This window comes from Drosophila sechellia, chromosome 3R, assembly GCF_004382195.2.
Source record: "Drosophila sechellia strain sech25 chromosome 3R, ASM438219v1, whole genome shotgun sequence".
Lineage (NCBI taxonomy): Eukaryota > Metazoa > Arthropoda > Insecta > Diptera > Drosophilidae > Drosophila > Drosophila sechellia.
In genome coordinates this window covers 13,436,706-13,454,473 of record NC_045952.1, presented here as the reverse complement: position 1 = coordinate 13,454,473, position 17,768 = coordinate 13,436,706, and the positions used below count along the sequence as shown (strand labels likewise).

Here is a 17,768-nt window from a genome sequence, read left to right as displayed (position 1 = left end):
CATTTACATATATATTCGCTTATGAATTTGTTGTTGGGGCAAAAAGCTTAGGGAAATCACCGCGGGACCCTCTACAAATTATATTTACTTTCCATTGAAAGGAGAAAAAAAATCTTTTAAAAATTTCCCCACTTAGGGTAAAATTTAATTTTAAACGTAAGTGAGTTCCTTTTTAGCATTTGTTATGCTAAGTTGTACATTTTCATTTTTCCAAACATTTAATAGCCTGATTATGCAGCGCCACTTGTGATTTGAGAAGGCATTTTACTTTTATGCATGTGAATTACCTTAATTGTGGCTGTAAATGGAAGATTGTTTTAGCAATTTAATAATGAATATTGACACTTTGTGCTATTTACACTCGTTGTTTGGACAGCGTAATAACAATACATTTTAGAAAGATAGGTGATAATACAAATATTGGTATATCTATCCACATGTTTATATTTCTGTGTTTGATTTACTGATTTCCCACCTTGCATACAGTGTACAAACAAGGGAAAACCACTTAAGCCCATTTCCATCGCCTTGTTGCTTAAATTTTTAATCAGTTTCGCATACATCGAAACTCCATTCCCATTAAAACTTAATGACTACAATGAAAAATTGAAAATTCTCACAATTCCCGCACGCACTCGGAAAAGCTCTTCATAATTCACTTGAAAGGGTGGAAAAAAGGCTACCACTTAAGCCTCTTGGCATTTTTAGAGGACACCGAAAAGTAATCACTTCCGCATCCCTAAATATCTCGTGGGTTGACCTTCGTTTGATTCTGATTTGATGGTTAGTAAGTGGCTCCATCGAAAGATATCGCTAATTTTGCGATATAATATATAAGGTTTTTGATAAATGACCTAAGCGGCGCTCAGTCTCAATTTGCTCACGGCTAAAGTTGCGCGAATGAAAGTAAGATGAATATCTCAAAGCTAATCACTTAACGCGGGGATTTGGCAGAATCCTGCCGTCGGACACATTAATCAGCTTCAGATTGATCAATCAAAGTTGTTGTTTCGAGTAAGGATAGAAGCAGCTAGAAGTTACATCTTACGAGTTAATTTATAGCACCTTTTTTGGTGGAATATCTTATGTTTTTGATAAAATTCAGATAAAATTTTTTAACTTTGATAAAAAGTATCAGAGAGTCTTGAATTTGTTTAGTTTTTCCTACGAATCAACTCGCAGTGATACTTTCCAGCATTGCGAGTTTCCCACAACTCAAACTTTTCCTTTTAGTTGTGACTTACGCCATTGTCCGCTGGCTCAGCTGAGGTCTCTCAGGTGTTTTGGGCTAATGAAAAAGTTGTTTTCGTATTTTGTAAAATACCTTGCCACATATATTTTTCTCGGAAAAGCTAAGCTCATCGTGGAGTTAGTTTCTGTGAACCAACAGAAGTTGCGCTTATAAATGCTGCAAAAGTTGGTACAACGGAGCGTATGAGTGATGCTACGATAGATAATAAAAAGCAGGAAAGTAGTAAGCAACTTTTCAGTGCTTGTTTTTCTTGCACTCTTATTCCTAATTTTCAGCACAATTTCACAACAAATACATTTCCTGTGAATCATTTATCATAGTTTAACTTTAATTTAACCTTGAATCAAACTGGTGAACCCCGTAATTCGATCTAACCCTACATACCCACCACAATACTCACAAATAATTAAAGTTGCCCCATCATCATTGTCTGGGCCAGCGAAGAAAATCCATAATAGAACAGTTCAAGCACCTTTCATCAGCAGGGTGGCTGTGGAATGAATGAAGGGCTGGGTGGTGGGATTATTTGGCTAATGGCTTCGGGGTAGTTACCAACCAGCACAATCAGCCATCAAGCCCGCGGGAAGCCTTCAATTGACTAATTTTCACTTTCATTCATCTCTGACCGAGCCTGACTTTCGGTTTGGACAAATTAAATTTGCGTGTTTGATGTAATTAATTTGCTCGACCCGAACCGCAGTCAAGCAAACAAAATTCCACGCTCGACTGGGTTTCACTTTAAATTCGGCTTTTCAGCCAATTGTTGCCAAAGATTTGACAATCAAACCCTTTTTCGGGGCAGCCAGCGAAAACAATGGAAGTGCAGCCCCAAAAGTAGGCAACGCTTTTCACTTGAATCTGCTCCGTGTATTTGTGACGTGCATGTCAAGTGGCCAACACACACACACACACGAGGCGAAAAAAAGAACCCTGACCAATTAGCACAGGGAGCTGTCAGTTATGGCCAACTCTCAGGCACGTGCATTTGATGGCCAACGATAGCCGGCAAGAAAAAACTTTTGCAAAGACATAAATCTCCAGTTCGGGGCCAAAACCGAAAAAAAAAGAAACCAAGGACGTCAGCAACAGGCGTCGCCGTCAGAAAACCGCAGATGACAACCAAACGAGGACGATTCAAACATTTTGACAGATAACAGCAGCCGCAATTTTCCACTACTCAAGTTTTGGGGCTCAACTTTTTATCCGAGTACTGCAAATTTAAAGTTGGTTTATTTTCGATGGAAATGTAAAATTGTTTCTGTGAATTTTTCATAAAGGTTCGTTTACGATGAACTATTTTAATTAAACTGCATCGTTTACATTTACATTCATAACCGAAAATACCGAATATGTGCTGAAGAATTAATCAATAATAATAATTTGAGCCTCAGTCAATAAATTGCAACTTTTACTTGAGGTTCGTTTGCAAATAGTAAAATGGCTTCATGCAAATTCTAGCCACAATTTTCGCATCCAGAATAAAGTTTATTTTCCCATTCAGTAAAGGTTCATTTTATGCTAGCCTTTTGGCTTCTATAAGTCAATTAAACGTGGCAGGGTGAAAGATTGGTCTAAATGTGAATCACGGTCTATGTTCGCCTAACCATTTCTCGCACATCTCCATTCATTTCACTCCCTTTGCCTAGAAAAGCTCAACTCATTGAGGAAAACGAACAATAGCATTGGGAAAATCATTCACCCCATTTCCATTAAGCATTTACCATGATGAAGTCGAAAAGGAAGCTTGGATTTTGGCCCTGATTATGCGTATATGTAATGCATATAAGGCCAGGAAAATTAATAAATATTTTAATTAAACGGGGGACACACGAAAATTGCAAAGTCTGCACGTGACTGGGCGAGCATTTTCCATTTTCCCGAAAAGCACACATACACACACACGCATAGACTTTAGGGAACGCAGTTAAAAAGCAATTGAAATGCTATTGAAACACGTCAATTGAGATCTCCCAGGAGTTGGCTCTGACATTGCATTGACCTTTGGCAAATAGAAAATTCGTTAGAATCAATAATTAAGTGGAATGAAAAAAGAATAGAAACACATCTATGTGTAGCCAAAAAAGAAGTCACAAATGACCATTAACAATAAGGGAGCAAGGAAAATTAAGGCGATTGCAGAGCAAACACAATGAAGCGTGTTTCATAGGCCAGGAACTTGACAGGCTCCCGCCAGGCCAGTGAATATTTCCCCCTCCCCCAATGATTTTTCCCGCTCCCTCTGGGTTTTCCCAGCCCTGTGCAAACTTGGCCAAAAGCCATGGCCAAGACAAATGGCAGGCGGAGAATATGAGCGAACAAGAAGTGCGAAACAATTGCGTGCTAAACGCCAAAAACGTCAAAGTTACTTGGAAAAAATGGAGCATTGGGGCAGTAAATGGCAAGATAAATGGCATAGACCACTGGACAGAAGGGGAAAACCCGGAGAAGGGATCAAAAAATAGGACATTGCATCCCAGTAAACTTTATTGTGGCCTACAACGTATTCCAAAAGATCCTAAGTGATTACCTTAAGCTTTACCAAATCAATCAATTTAGATTGGGTTTTAGAAGTTTTTATTTATTATTATTCATAATTTTGTTGTTTTTTTTTTAATGTTTTATTACAAATCGAAAATGTGCAGCATATGTATATGTGGAAAGGCCGAATGTTGGATGTGTTGTGGCAGATAGATATACATATGCCTTATACAGTTTTCTAAATGTCATCGAGCTCCGCATGAGAGACGATACTTTTTTACAAATACAAATAGTTGTATAAATATTTTATATATAGCATCTAAGATATACAAAAAAGGAACAATTTATGAAGCCCATTGAGTGTGCGATGTTGATGTTGCAAATGGGAACTCATAAGTTGATTTTATTGTTTTATTATAATAAATGTAAATCGATTTTTTTCATATTCTTGCACTTAACATTTACGATAAGGTTCTTAAGAAATCGGAAAATAAAAATTAAACAGACAGTTTTGAGTTTTATACGGTTGTTTTTTTTTCTACGGGAATTACGCACTTCTTGGCAAATATTTTGAGATCCTCAGACGGAAGTGATGGTTGTTTTCTCGTTCCGAGGGGTGTTCTTGCAGTTTTGAAAAAATTCAAACGTTTTTCACGGATATTAAGACTTAAAAAGCCTTTTGCTACTGATCTACTCCAAAGCAGGTTGTCGTTATTTTGGGGGCCCCTTGTGATGCATTCGTTGTTTTAGTTCTTCAGGATGTTTTTGTTGGTTTGTAGTTCGTTGTTTCGTTCGTTTACAAAATTGAGCGGTGAGCTGCGAATCGGATAAAATAGTATTATTACCTCTAAATCCCAAATATTATTCGAAATAAACATTTAAGTGAAGTGAACATTTATAAGAAGTTTGTGGCGTGCAGAAGTTGTAACATGGGTTAAAAACAATTTGGTTTGGAATGAGAGAGCTCTGTAGTGTTTAAGTGTATATCTTAAAAAACTTATAAGATACATTTTCATAATTATAATATATAATAAAAATCTACATATTTCATTTATTTTCAGAAGGAGTCAACTTTAAGTAAAAAACCAAATTTGAGGCATGCCACCATGCATCAGTAAGGTAATTCTTGTTAAATTAAATTTAAATTTTTTTTAACAATCACAAGAACTACAGAACCCAGTCATTCTAAGACTTATGCATATATCAATTCTATGTTATTAACACTACATGATGGGAGAAACTACTAATACAGGGTACTACAGGTCGTAATATTCTATAGGAAATTATGTGAGCACTACAAGTCATTTGTGTAGTTTCTACAATGAAAAAATTTATCGTTTTTCATGCCATTTCCTTTTCTTACCAATTTGTTTTTTTTTACGTTTCGTTACATGTAATTTATGTAAAATTAAGTACAAAAAAATTACAGAACTGCTATATGATTAATATAGCGTCGCTTTGTTATTAGAGCTAAACGATTGTTTGTGATTTTGAATCTATATATTTTGTTTAGAATAAATCCTCTTCCTCAGCTGTTCATGATAATTCAAATGTAAATAAAATAAAAATAATAATGTTAAATATAAACAATATTGGAAAATGTGTCGGGAAAAACATAATTTTTCAAAACCATGAAAGAAAATCTAATGCAAATATTTAAAGAACAAGGAAAAATCTAAATATTTATGGAAAGCACATAACATTAGGGCTTACATTTTTAAATTCTATAACTTTAGCGAACTTTAGACTTTAAGAAATTTTGCCTACAAATCTGGAATGGTTCAATCTAATTTTTACATGAATTTTTATGGTGGACTCTATTACTTTAAACATTTTTTCGGTGCAATTATATTTCTCTCATGCTTTTATAGTAATTTCTCTATAGGGATGGGGAGCACCAATTCGAAAATATTTACAAACTGTTCATCTATATACAGACTATATGCGATCTTACCAACAGCCAATGAAAATGGTCCCCCCAAGTTTATTACCAATTTAGTCCCACAGTTGGTAAGACCCGAATGTATGTTTAGGAATCGGGAATCTTTAGCTTACGTGTCAAGGGTCTGGCTGGGTGCTTGGACCACAAGTAGCGGTTCTTCACCGGCGACAAGTACGAATCCCGGGCCACGGGGCTCGAGGCACGGGGCACCGAGGTGGCGCGGAAGGGCACCAGGTCATCCACGTCCCACCAGAAGGGATCGCGCACGATCGAGGAGATCGGCAAGTTGGGGCTGGGGCTCAGCAGATCCCTGAAGCGGTTGCGTGGGTGGAAGATGGGGAGTCCTGTTTTGTTGGCATTTCAGTAGCGGTAGTAGTAGTAGTAGTAGTCATCCAGAGATGGTATGATTGGATCGTATTGTATAGGTGTTGTATGGCGTTGTTGTGCGTTTCATTGGGTATACAATCAGATGTTGTTGGGTTTCGGTTTCATTTGATATTGTTTGTATTGTCGTAGCAATGTATACAAGAAGAGCAGAAAGAAAAATATTTTTTGTTTTTGCTATGTTTTTTTTTAAACTAAAATAAAAGTAAATCAAATAAAAAAAAATAACGCTTTAACAATCAACAATAATTTGATATTTTCCATGCGTATGTTGGGGTTTCGTTGTGGAAAAAATACCAAAGGATAATGGGGGGCGAAATGCGAGGAAACGTGATAAGGAAAATTCGATTGGAAGTGACAGGTGGGCAGGCTGAACAGGCGCTACAGTGAGCACATCGATAAGCGAACCAGTGGGCATATGAAGGTGGGGTTCTGGTTTGGGATTGTCAGGGGAGTGCTAACCGATTCAATGAAGCGTTAAATGGGTTTTCAAATTTGCAAAATTTCTTTATCGGATTTTTGGCATTCAATTGGACAGAAAGGTATTAAATTATTTACACTAATATTTTATGACGATACGGACTTGTATATTACTTTATTATTACAATTTACTTGGCATTAAAATGTAAAACTATTAAAAGTGAGTGCAAATTTAGAATTTCCAATATGTTTTTGCCATTTCGAAAATTTGAAAATCATTAAATCGATTTGCCTTCGAGGACGGAAAGCGCGGCGCTTACACTTCGGGCTTTACTGTACTAATTTTGCTGATGCTGCTGGCAAACTCAAACTCAAAACACGACAAATACTCGTTCTGGCGAAGCCAAGGAGTGGAAATAATTTTGACAAATTATATATGGCCACCAGATGGGCGGGATGGGCGAGTGGTGCTCCGAACACGTCGCGAAAAATATGGCAACGATTTTTCAACGCGTTCTCCCCACATCATCGCCATCATAAACTCCATCATTGTTTTGTCTCGCATTTCGAGAGGCAAAGGAAGCGGACATAAAGTCACATAAATTTTTAACAAATAACACGCAAATTTCGTCTCTTCTTCGGATTTTCTTTTTAGTTTCTATTATTATTTTTTTTTTTTTTTGTAGGGAAAGTATAGGTGAAATTTGGATTTTTACCCTCAGCATCGTAGGCGACTTCGGTGGGACGGGGTCCCCAGCGACCGGCTTTCACGGGAGTGGGACTTGGCGAACCGGCGCGCTCAAAGATACCGAGTGGCCGACTGGGCGCATCAGCTGGCGCCGAATCAGCCAAATCAGCCTCGGCGATCGCGGGCAACTTACGTTCAAAGAGTTCGTCCAGCGGCTCCAGGGAGCTGGCACGGAAGCTGGGCCGCGTGAACGGGGCCAAGCTGGTGGCACGATCGAAGACCGAGGGTCCTCCGCGTGGCACGCTGCCCTCGCGGTTCCAGTAGCTCGGCGGTGGCACGTACGGCTCGCTGCCGGCACGGGTCGTCCTGGCAGGGCGGAACGGCGAGGCCGAGCGACGAGCTGAAACCAGAACGGTGGGTCAAGTGAGTAACCATGTCGAGAATCACCGAGTGGGAAGGCTGAAAATATCTAGCTTCTACGATAAATGACTGAGAAACGTAACCTTGTTGAACTTGTAGTTTGACCTTTAAATAGTTGGTAAATATTTTACAAAATATACCATCACTAAAATCTCATAATGAAATTTAAGTAAGCTGCTTACACTTTTTGGTAGTAACACCTATTTTACTCTATCCTTAATTTATTAAAAGAGTTTTAAAAGGCATAAAAAAATTTTCAAAAATTACTACCATTGCATCTGCTCATAAAGAGCAACTTAGAGTCCCTAAAATCCTGTACTTACCAAAGTTAAAAGCCTCACCAACCAACGATGTTCAAGATACTCTTGCAATGGAAAACAAACAACATACGAAACAAAATACATAGTACAAATTACACAAAACTGTGGGCACGAAACACGTTTACAAAATTGGAAGTTTTTGATTTGAAATCTATAGATTGTCTGCCAGAGAATATGAAACATACATTTTCAATACACAGTTCGTTAAATATTTCATTTGAGTTTGTATAAATGTTTAGTTTTTTTACGTATTTTTGGCAGTTTATATACAGGCACCGCACAGTGTAATGCGAATTTCTATGTTTGGATTTTAGTAGTGAAACGAGGGACTAGACGAAATACAACAGCGAACTGGACAAGGAAAACATAAACATTGAAATATATTAATATCGAAATGCGAATGAATTGTTAGAGAATTAAGGACCATAAGTGAGATTTCCGTTGCGATAAAAATATCCAAAACACAAGTTTTCTTGATTGGTATTAAATATGTTTTTATTACTGATTAAGGTTGGTTCTTTATAGTAACTGAAGAGCGGAAATAGGGATATTTTTTGGTTTTTTTTTGGTTCGGGTATAGTTGCCAGTGGGGCTACAGTGGGCTCAAATAGTTGATTTAGCAGCAAAAACTATGCTCTTTGGTACAGCAGCTGTTAGAAGAAAGGCTTAAGATAATCGGGGTATGGATGGTTTTTAGGAACGAATGAGTGGATGGATGGGTTCGTTAAATATGTTTATTTAAATATATTTAATGGCTAAAATTAAAATTAGAGTTCGTTTTTTATAAATGTTTTGTTGTTGGTTTTATTACTTTTGTTGTTGTTGATTTTGTATAAGTTAATAATTAAAATAAAGCAGTTGTAATTTTATATTTATATATTATACAATGAAACATTTAACGAAATTTTCACTCGACTTGACTATTGCTGCTTATCGGGGATTTCTTTATACAGACAAATATTGATTACAATTCATTTTCGTTTATCCCTTCACTTCGTTTAAGTTGAACAGATTTTGCGTTAATTTATAAGAGTCTATCTACGAGCTAAGCAAACAATAGTATTTATTTTCACTAACGCTCAGCGCTTCAAGCTCTTAAAGCTGCAAAATAGAGTTAAACAAATAAGATTTTAGTCGAAAATTGAGTTGTAACGAGATTGAGAAAAGTCTGCAAAAGTATTTTTTTTTTTTTTGTGTTGGCTGAATTTGAAAAATATTTCGTTGAGTTCGTTTTTGGATGTTGCGATCAGATTTCATTTGCTATTTTTTTTTCTTGAGTTCGTGCTTACATTTTGTATATATATATATTAATTTTAAAATTTTCGTTGTTGATGTTGTTGTGTTGTTTACTTTCCTGCTGATGTTGGTGTCGGACTTTTGTGTCTGGCATTGGATTTAGAAAATGTCTTTGATATCCTTACCCTTGTTGAGCTCAGCCAGAAGCTTGTCCTCTGGCTCGTACTCCAGGGGCACCAGCGAGTTGGGCGTGAGTGGCTTGTCCCTCAAGTAGAGACCATAGCGAGATGGGTACCTAAGTGGATAATAGACCACAAAAAGATAAGTGATCCTTGCCAGAATATAATGGATATAGGGACACCCACCTGCGCTCGATCTCCTGCATGCGCTTCAGATGATCATTCCAGGCCTTCTCTGCGTCGTAGTTAGCTGGAACTGTGCACACAAAAAAGATTGATATTACCAATATCTAAACATAAGCACTCCCTAAGCTAGATGAGCATTCCAACAATTAAGCAAGCAAAGAACTCAAAAATAGATGCTTACAGAAAGTGGCATGTTTAAGGCGTGGGCTCACACGACGTATGCGCAATATTCGATACGTACGTCATCCCAGAAAGCAATATTATCATATATCATAGCGAAAGCGGCAAATAGAAGAAGAAGGGTATCGGGAAATCAGTAAAGCGTATTAAAAAGCAATTTATTATAAATGAACTGGAAGCCGTGGTCATGATACAAGTCGATAGGAGTTCATAGCAAACCCTTTGATGGCCCTTGATGGATGGTCTGGATGGATGGATGCAACACCACAGAAAAGCAACAGCATGTTGTTTACAGATTTTATTTCACACACAAAACACATACATATATATATACAGATGTATATACTGGCTACTCAATAAATCGTTTTCTAATTTCAATATTTAAACTAAAAACTACACACAAAATCCTGTTCACTAAATTTAAGTTGTCTTTTGCCTAGAGAGAACAACAAATATATATATAAATATATATCGAGAGAGTGCGCATAAAATATCAAAAAATTTATATATATATACATATGTATATCGCTCGGATACATATGTGTATTTATCTTGACGACACACATTTATGTATATTCTGAAACATTTATGAAAGAGAGAGAAAAAGAAAAAAACAATTGGTTAGTCCAAAAAAAAGCGAAAAGAAAACTAAATAATTTAGGCAAACGGGGTACCAGGTTGAAGGTGAAATGGGCGGACTTCAGGGGGCGGGGGCTGGGTGCTTGGTGCTTTTTTGCCAGTGTGTGAGTGTGTGGAAATTCGGAAAAGAGAACTTCGCTTTCCGCGCACCGAGGGACGCCACAGTCATTTGATCCCAGAGCACGCACCGAAAAAAAAAATTGAGTCAAAAATTCCGCTTATATACCTGACTTGATATATAGCGCCTGTGTGTGTGTTGCCTATATTATTGTCTTGATTTTTTTGTTCATTTTTGAGGCCTTTTGCCAAAATCAACACGACCAAGCCGAAACGAAACGAAAATTTCATTGACGTAATTGTATTTGGCCGTTTGGCGCTGGCCATTTTTATTTTTAAATTTATGAAATCATAGCGCTCGCAGCAGTTTTCATCTCAAATGAAAATGCATAAAAATATGGCGGTTTTGAGATATTCAAGGTGTTGTCAAAAGCTTCAATAGCAGGCGGTGGCGAGAATGCAGTTGTGAGATGATTGTAATGACTCGACTGATTGACTGACTGATTGACTGATTGATGAATGGCGCATCGAAGCAGAAAGGCTGAAAGAACTGGCGTTCGGATGGACCGAAGCTTATGTAACCTTGCAAATATCAATAAGGTGATTGGCTTTTTAATTTTAAATTTTAATTAAATTTTTAAAGTTATCTATATTGAAAACGTAAACAAAAACATTTGAACCTGATTTTCAGCTATGTTACTATTCCAGTTTCAAAATTGTTAAAAGTATCTTTTAGTTTCCTGGCAGCTAACTAGTTATGTAAACAACAATTTCTAGCATAAAGTTGTTTGGCCAGATCATATATATCAGTGGTATTTAAAATTTACTTTAAATGGTAATAATAGGATATATTAATTCCATATCCACATTTGCAAGGCCACCGATTTCGGAAGCATTAAGAAACAGATACTCGGCTGTGTGAAGCAGTTAGGCGGGATTCGGCTGTAGATAGTACGGTATGTGGTCCGTATATGGTACCAACTTACTTGTTCGGCTGTAGTGATGATCGTAGATGGCACGGGGCGAGTAGCCGTAGGTGTCGCGGCTCACTGGCAGATATCTGTAGCCAGAGGACTGGACGCGCTCGTTGGCGGTGGCGGGCTCGTCGTAGATGCTCCTGTAGGAGGGCGAGTCCAGGTAGGAGCTGTAGGGACGAGAGGCACGGGGCGCCTCGTGGGCACGGATATCCTCGGAGCCTATAAATAGTTGTTTGGATAACGACGCGTTAGTTGATTGCTTTTCAAATATTTCGGCTATTCTATTTTCACTATTTGGCTCAATGCCAGCGCTGCAGAAATGTATGATTTCTATTCGGTTTCTATCATAGATGCGCCCCTGTATGTGTATCCTATATTTTAGCCTATTCTTTGTTTAAGGCCCGAGCACATATATTTTACATTTTTCTCTCTATATATTCGAATATTCTGTGGCGAAAAGCTTTCCCAGCAGAGCGTGTCTAGGTATATAGCTCGGCTGATATGACACCTGCCAAAATAAATAGACTATACACATATAGGCTAAGCTATTTGTGTTGCTCACTGCTCAGGGTTTAATAATATCACTTTTGGGTGTCCCTTAATCAGACCGAAATTGGGAACACTTCGAGTTCATCTTCAATTGTTTTTTGAAATATTTTATAACTATGAAAACTAACTATTATTGTGACCAATCTATAGTTGTTTTGAATAACTATACTATCTTTTAAAGTCAGTTTTTAGCTTATTTGGCGGATGCTTACCCTTCAGGGACCTGATGTAGGACTGCCAGAATTTCGCCTTCTTGCTGGGGCTCTCATTGCGCCCAATCATTTCCAAGTGGTTTTTGAACATTTTGATCGATTTGTTTTGTTCTGTTCACGAAAAAATCGTTGAACTCGTTCGCTGCAATAAAGTTGGGAAGAGAGATGTCTTAGCAATTTTCCAATGTGTTTCAAATTTCCTTTCCGCTTATTTTTTTTTTAGTTTTTGATTTAATCTATTTCCCGGGAAATGCTAGGCACCACGCACAAATTCGAATCGCTTGTCTCTCGATTGATGGGATGTTTTCTCAGTTGAATTTTTTGCTTTCGCGTTGAAAGTCTCTCGGTTCGAAAATAAACAGACTGTGTGCCACTTTAGAGCAGTGCAAAGTTTATAAAACATATAGATAAAATCTAATATAATACCGCAGCTACCGCAAGATCAATCTCACTAAAAATAAATATATTTCGGTTCGGTTTTTGTGATTTTTCATGTATCGGTGTATTCTCCTGGTTGCTCGAATATAAAAATATTTTTTTTGTTGCGTAGCAAATTTCACACTTCTGAGTATGAGAACAAATATTCTAGGTGTCGGTGTCAGTGTGTGCGTGTAAGTGTATCTGTGTGTAAGCTGCAGCTAAATTGGGTTTTATTTTTAAATGTCCTTGAGTTGAAATCGTTCTGTTATTCTGGCTTTCAGCGGAATTTACTTTAGTATCGAAGAAGTGTGCAAAGTCTAAGAACAATTCAGTTGAAGTATTTCAAAATAAACTCTTTATTATCCATTAAACTAAATTAATTTTGAATTTAATTCAATATGGGATTGTTTCATTAATATTTCACTGCACAAACTCTTGATGAGCTCCAACACTTCGGTATCAAATGTCATTGAGTACGATCTCTCTTATGTAATTATAGTCAATGTCTTTTCGCTATGGAACATCGATTCATTCATAATGCGATCATAATTCCATAATTATTTCACCAGTTAATTGTTCTTATTCACATTCAGCTGTGATGGTGCACTTTATTTAATTTGATTTTACTGTTTTTTTCATTTCGTTTATAATTATTCAATTTACTAGTTCAGTTGTGTGTTGTTTAATATGTTTCGGGTTCGCTTACAATTTAAATTTACTCCTAAAAAATAGCGATCTATCCTCAACGAAGAATTTTTTCAAACTGCAAACCCCAAGAAAATTCGCCTCACCAATTTTCCTCGTTTCAGAATTTTGCCATTCCGTTTCGGCAGCAAAAGCACGGCGCATTCCTTTACGGCGTAGGTTGCTCTATCCGTGAGCGATTTTCATCGCATCTGTGTGGCAAAGCTCCGGAGATCGGTTATGGGAAAGCTTTCCCGCTACATTCTAATAGATCGTGTGGTGGCACCCACTCATTGTTTGCAACGATTCAATACCGAAATCGCGATGACGCTGGCGTTGATCATAAAAAGAAAGCCAGCCAACTCATAACACATACATATGCATATGAGCCCATATTTCTTTCAGAAAATCCCACACCCTATTTTCTGTTTTTGTTTTCCCCATGGTTTTTCATATTGTTAACATATTTGAATGTTTCAAGGGAAAATCGTCACTTGTGGTATTGAATTGAATTGAATTCAGTTTGTTGTAACTAACTAATTCAAAATGTGGTTAGAGGCCGATGGAATTTTTGCCATGACAGCATTTAAATTCCGTTTATTTGTTTATGTTTTCTTTTGGCTTTTGCATTAGCTATAATTTAGTTTCCTGATAATGGAAAAACCATTTCCAGCAACATGCCCACACAGATAAATAAACAAAACTGGTCCAGATACATTCAACCAAATAATAGATACTTTACCCATACAATATAATATTGATAATGAAATCTGTATGGATAGTTTGATATTTTCAATATTATTTTGCTGTTACTTGATTTTCTAAAATATTAGTAACTCTTTTTTCGATTATACCCTGCTGAAGAGTATAACTTTTTTGCCCACGTGCAACCCAATGCTTGATAATCCAAACACGAATTTTCCAGGGAAATTCCTACGAAAACGAATAAACAAAGATGGGTAAAGCTTCCCCCATCATATACAATTACATCGAGTGGAAGGGCAGATCTGGGAGTACATATGTTTCTAATAATAGGAAATACATTCATGGAGATCATGTTGACCTTTTCAATCGTGCAGATCGCTTACAGCATTTCCTGCATGTGTTTTCTTTTTGTTTTTCCTCCCATGAACTCAAGGCCAAATGCATTTGCATTCAAATGTTCTTTTGACTTTGTTTGTTTAGCTTATATAAGGCTGTTTTGTGAATTTTACCCTTAAACAGACGAGCGGCGTCATTTAAACTTGAACTTGACTTTGAATGAACCGAATGCGGTTTGATGAACCAAATCGAAAATCAAATGAAAATGCACAAAAACTCACGGGAAATTGGGAAATACCTGGCAAAGGTTTTTCTTTCGGCCAATCAGTGATTTCGGTGATGTGATTAAACTTTTACTTTCTGGCACACTTTTTTGGCTTCACACTACAATGAATTGAGCAATTTTTTATTTTACTTTCGTTTTTTTTCGGTTTTTTTACTTAATTTTAGTTTATTGGCGCTTGATTGTGTTTGTTCCAATATCTTTGATGTTTTGCTCAAGGACACACAAAAATTGGCTAGGAATTGCATACCCTTAAAAGGAACCACAAATACAATTCAGTTATTTTAAAAATATTTTAATTGGCCTAGCGTCTTACAAAATAATTATCTTAGAGAAATTTATGTCCCTTGGGAAATGGGGTCAACATGTAAGCTCATTATTTAGTGGCACAAATGCAAGCAACGTGAAACAATTTGCTTTCGCAAATTCCCCATATTTTATAACGCAGTTTATACCCAAATTAATTGCAAACTGCATTTAATTTCGGATGAGGAGAGCAGATATTTAGCTGTCAGAAAGTCAAATGCAGTGTGAATGCATATAAATTATATACATATTATTACTTTCGCACTTGGTATGTAATTTCCACAGCAGCCGTTATGCCGACAGGCTTATAGCCCACCCGAACCAACTAGCAACTATCCTAGATGATCCCATCTCCCTCCGAAGACCCCAGCGATCTCCTTACCCGGAGGATAACATAACATATTACATTTTCTTTTGTACTTTATAATTAAGATACCACTTGGTCTCATTTATCTTTATCACACATTAGGTTAAGTTCAGAGGAATTACTGAACGATTCCTTTTGAAACCTTAATAAATAGAATGACCATTTAAAAAAAAAAAAAAAAAAAAAAAAAAAAAAAAAAAAAACTTGGTATGTAATAAATTGTTTTCTCAATGTGAAGGACGAATATAGTTTTCGCAAGTGAAATGAAACGAAAAACAAATTATAGCTTTACTACAATGTCAACGATGCGTATGCGCAATTTGCTGTGGCTCAGCAGCTCAGAAAAGCTACAAAATATAATTAATATAAATACCACTTTGAGTCATAGCAAATTAGCGAAAATAAATACATTTGAACAATATCTTTTGTACCGAATGCATAGTATTTTGTATGCTCTCTGTTTCAAAAAGATTTCCCTTATAAATAAAATGAAAGTTTTTGCTTTAAGAGGTTTCAGTAAATCCTTTTCTCGACCATTTTTGAGTTCATTTTTTCAACTTGCATCACCTGGGGACTCATAAATAGAGCTTAATAGCTTCTAATGCCTTAGCTGAAAAGCTTTTTTGCCATTCTATGCCTGTCTATCATACAATTTGAATAAAAATACACACATTATGTGGCACTAATACATAGTTTTTGCCGAGTCTATATATAACGCTGTTTAACCTTAACATATAGCAGACACCTTCAAATGAATTCTGCTTGAAATATAAAAATAAATATGTGTACTCGACGTATTCGCGTGGATATATTCTCTCGCCTGATTTTGCAGCCGCAATCCGTATCTATAGTTAAGTTCTGATCGGATTGGGATTGGGGATTGGAATGGTAATGGGGATGTGGTCTGCTCCCCAAGAACCGCCACCGACCCACGCAAATGAACTTGAAAATTAATTGTTTCTGCAGTCGCACAATTGCAGATCGTGGAGGAGTAAAAAATGGATATATGTATAGAGGCTTTATGTATCAAGAGATATGTGTACATTTGCTCAATGCCTTCCAAAATTTATTTGGCTTTCAGATGCCTGAAAAACACACATTTTGTTTATAATTTCATTAAAACTGAATGCCAGACGATTTGGACTGGAAAATTGAAAATTTAGTAAAATTCACAAGTTATTCGGCATATTTTGTTTGGCCCATATATTTTTTTTATAAATAAATTAGTTTCTATTTCCTTTCATCTTTCCGATCTCCAAAGAAAAGGGTCACTGAATTGACCTTGAATTTCGTCGAAAATTTTTTTTTTGGTGATGGATTGACGATGCTCAGACAAACTGGCAAAATGGGAAAACGAACATTGCTTTTGACACTTTGGGTTAAAAGTTTTTGGTTTAAAATAGATATAAATAGAAGGCCATTAACAGTTAGCCAGTGACCACCACCCACTTGCAATTTATTTCCTCTGAACTGAACTTTCCTCCCCTTTTTGCGAAGAAGTCATTCGTTTATCAATAGCCTGCTGACGTCACAGAAATACAACTTGTACATCCTGTTTATTATTTTTGACTTTCAGTGTATACAAATTAATACATGCACAGAAAAAAAAACCATTTATTCTGGCTCTGCATTCCATTCATGAATTGGAGGGGAAGCAAATATGTAATAAAGCGATTTTTATATATACAATTATACAAAGTATATGAATAAAGATTACTCGAGTCGATTTGGCCCACAGATGACAGCACAAATGTGGACAATGTTTTGATATGTTTGGCACAAGTGTTTCTCGATATTATAATACATTCAATTTTTTATGGGGGTGTCTAGCGAACAATACCAAAATATTGGAAGGTCAAAACTGAAAGTTTCGTTTATTTTTTAGCCCGTCTTTTTGGCTGTCGAAATTTTTAACTTGTTCGTTGCTTGTACTTTGGCTGTTTTTCAGGATTTCTGTCTTTTCGCTTAGTTTTTTGTCGTTTTCTATATTTCACACATCATTGTGTGATAAAAATATGTTCAAGCTTTTTTTTATTTGGAAACACGTACATATAACAAAGATATATCTGTGTATAAAAAGAAAGAAAGACGAAAAATAGACAAAAACAGGAAAAAACAAAACATCAAGTCGACTTTATACTAAGTAAATTGGCAAGTTGACGTCAAGGGAAACAGTTTTTTTCTTATCTTTGTTTATAGGAAATTCTATACTTAATTACTGCCCACTAAGCAAAACAGAACTTCCGATTTATATTTTGTATGTCATTTTATTGAAATAAATATACAAATAGAAATTAAATAAATTACACAATTTATTTCCGTAGGTATTTGTCATGTGTATTTAAATTGCATATTATTTAGAATTTCCTTCTATGAACGCCAAATAAATCATACTTTACCTTAATCAAACCAGAATACTAAAAACCATGAGCCACAAATAAATTGCTCTGTTATGCATAAATTTATGATTTCAGCCCTGATTTCAGCCATCGGGGGATTTATGGGCGAAGGGATAATGGGAAATTGTAAACAAGGCGAACTGTGAATT

The 17,768-nt window shown here is 36.3% G+C and overlaps 1 protein-coding gene across 8 annotated transcripts; it reads right to left on the bottom strand.

The window, feature by feature from the left end:
- Positions 1–4,073: 4,073 nt before the first annotated feature.
- On the bottom strand, positions 4,074–13,346 carry LOC6606319. Of its 8 annotated transcripts, none has more exons than XR_004362001.1 (9): positions 13,331–13,346; positions 12,120–12,261; positions 11,368–11,577; positions 9,506–9,575; positions 9,326–9,435; positions 7,193–7,564; positions 5,786–6,016; positions 5,094–5,262; positions 4,074–4,546 (listed from the first exon to the last, which is right to left on the bottom strand). XR_004362001.1 is itself a non-coding variant. In XM_002031088.2 (8 exons), exons 2-8 carry the CDS (start codon positions 12,208–12,210, stop codon positions 4,527–4,529), a joined length of 1,104 nt encoding a protein of 367 aa, XP_002031124.1. In that variant the 5' UTR covers positions 12,211–12,261; positions 13,246–13,332; the 3' UTR covers positions 4,074–4,526. The 8 variants fall into 8 exon arrangements, 4 of the variants coding, with proteins under 4 accessions (XP_002031124.1, XP_032576683.1, XP_032576684.1 ...); XR_004362000.1 differs by having other exon boundaries at positions 13,246–13,332; XR_004362003.1 differs by having other exon boundaries at positions 7,358–7,564; positions 13,246–13,332.
- Between the last annotated feature and the right edge of the window lie 4,422 nt (positions 13,347–17,768).

Coding starts and splice junctions, on each gene's coding strand:
- LOC6606319 (XM_002031088.2), bottom strand. CDS start 12,210: ATGTTCAAAAACCACTTGGAAATGATTGGGCGCAATGAGAGCCCCAGC. Junction 9,436..9,505: donor ATGCAGGAGATCGAGCGCAG/GTGGGTGTCCCT, acceptor TTATCCACTTAG/GTACCCATCTCGCTATGGTC. Junction 7,565..9,325: donor TCTGGCTGAGCTCAACAAGG/GTAAGGATATCA, acceptor TTCTGGTTTCAG/CTCGTCGCTCGGCCTCGCCG.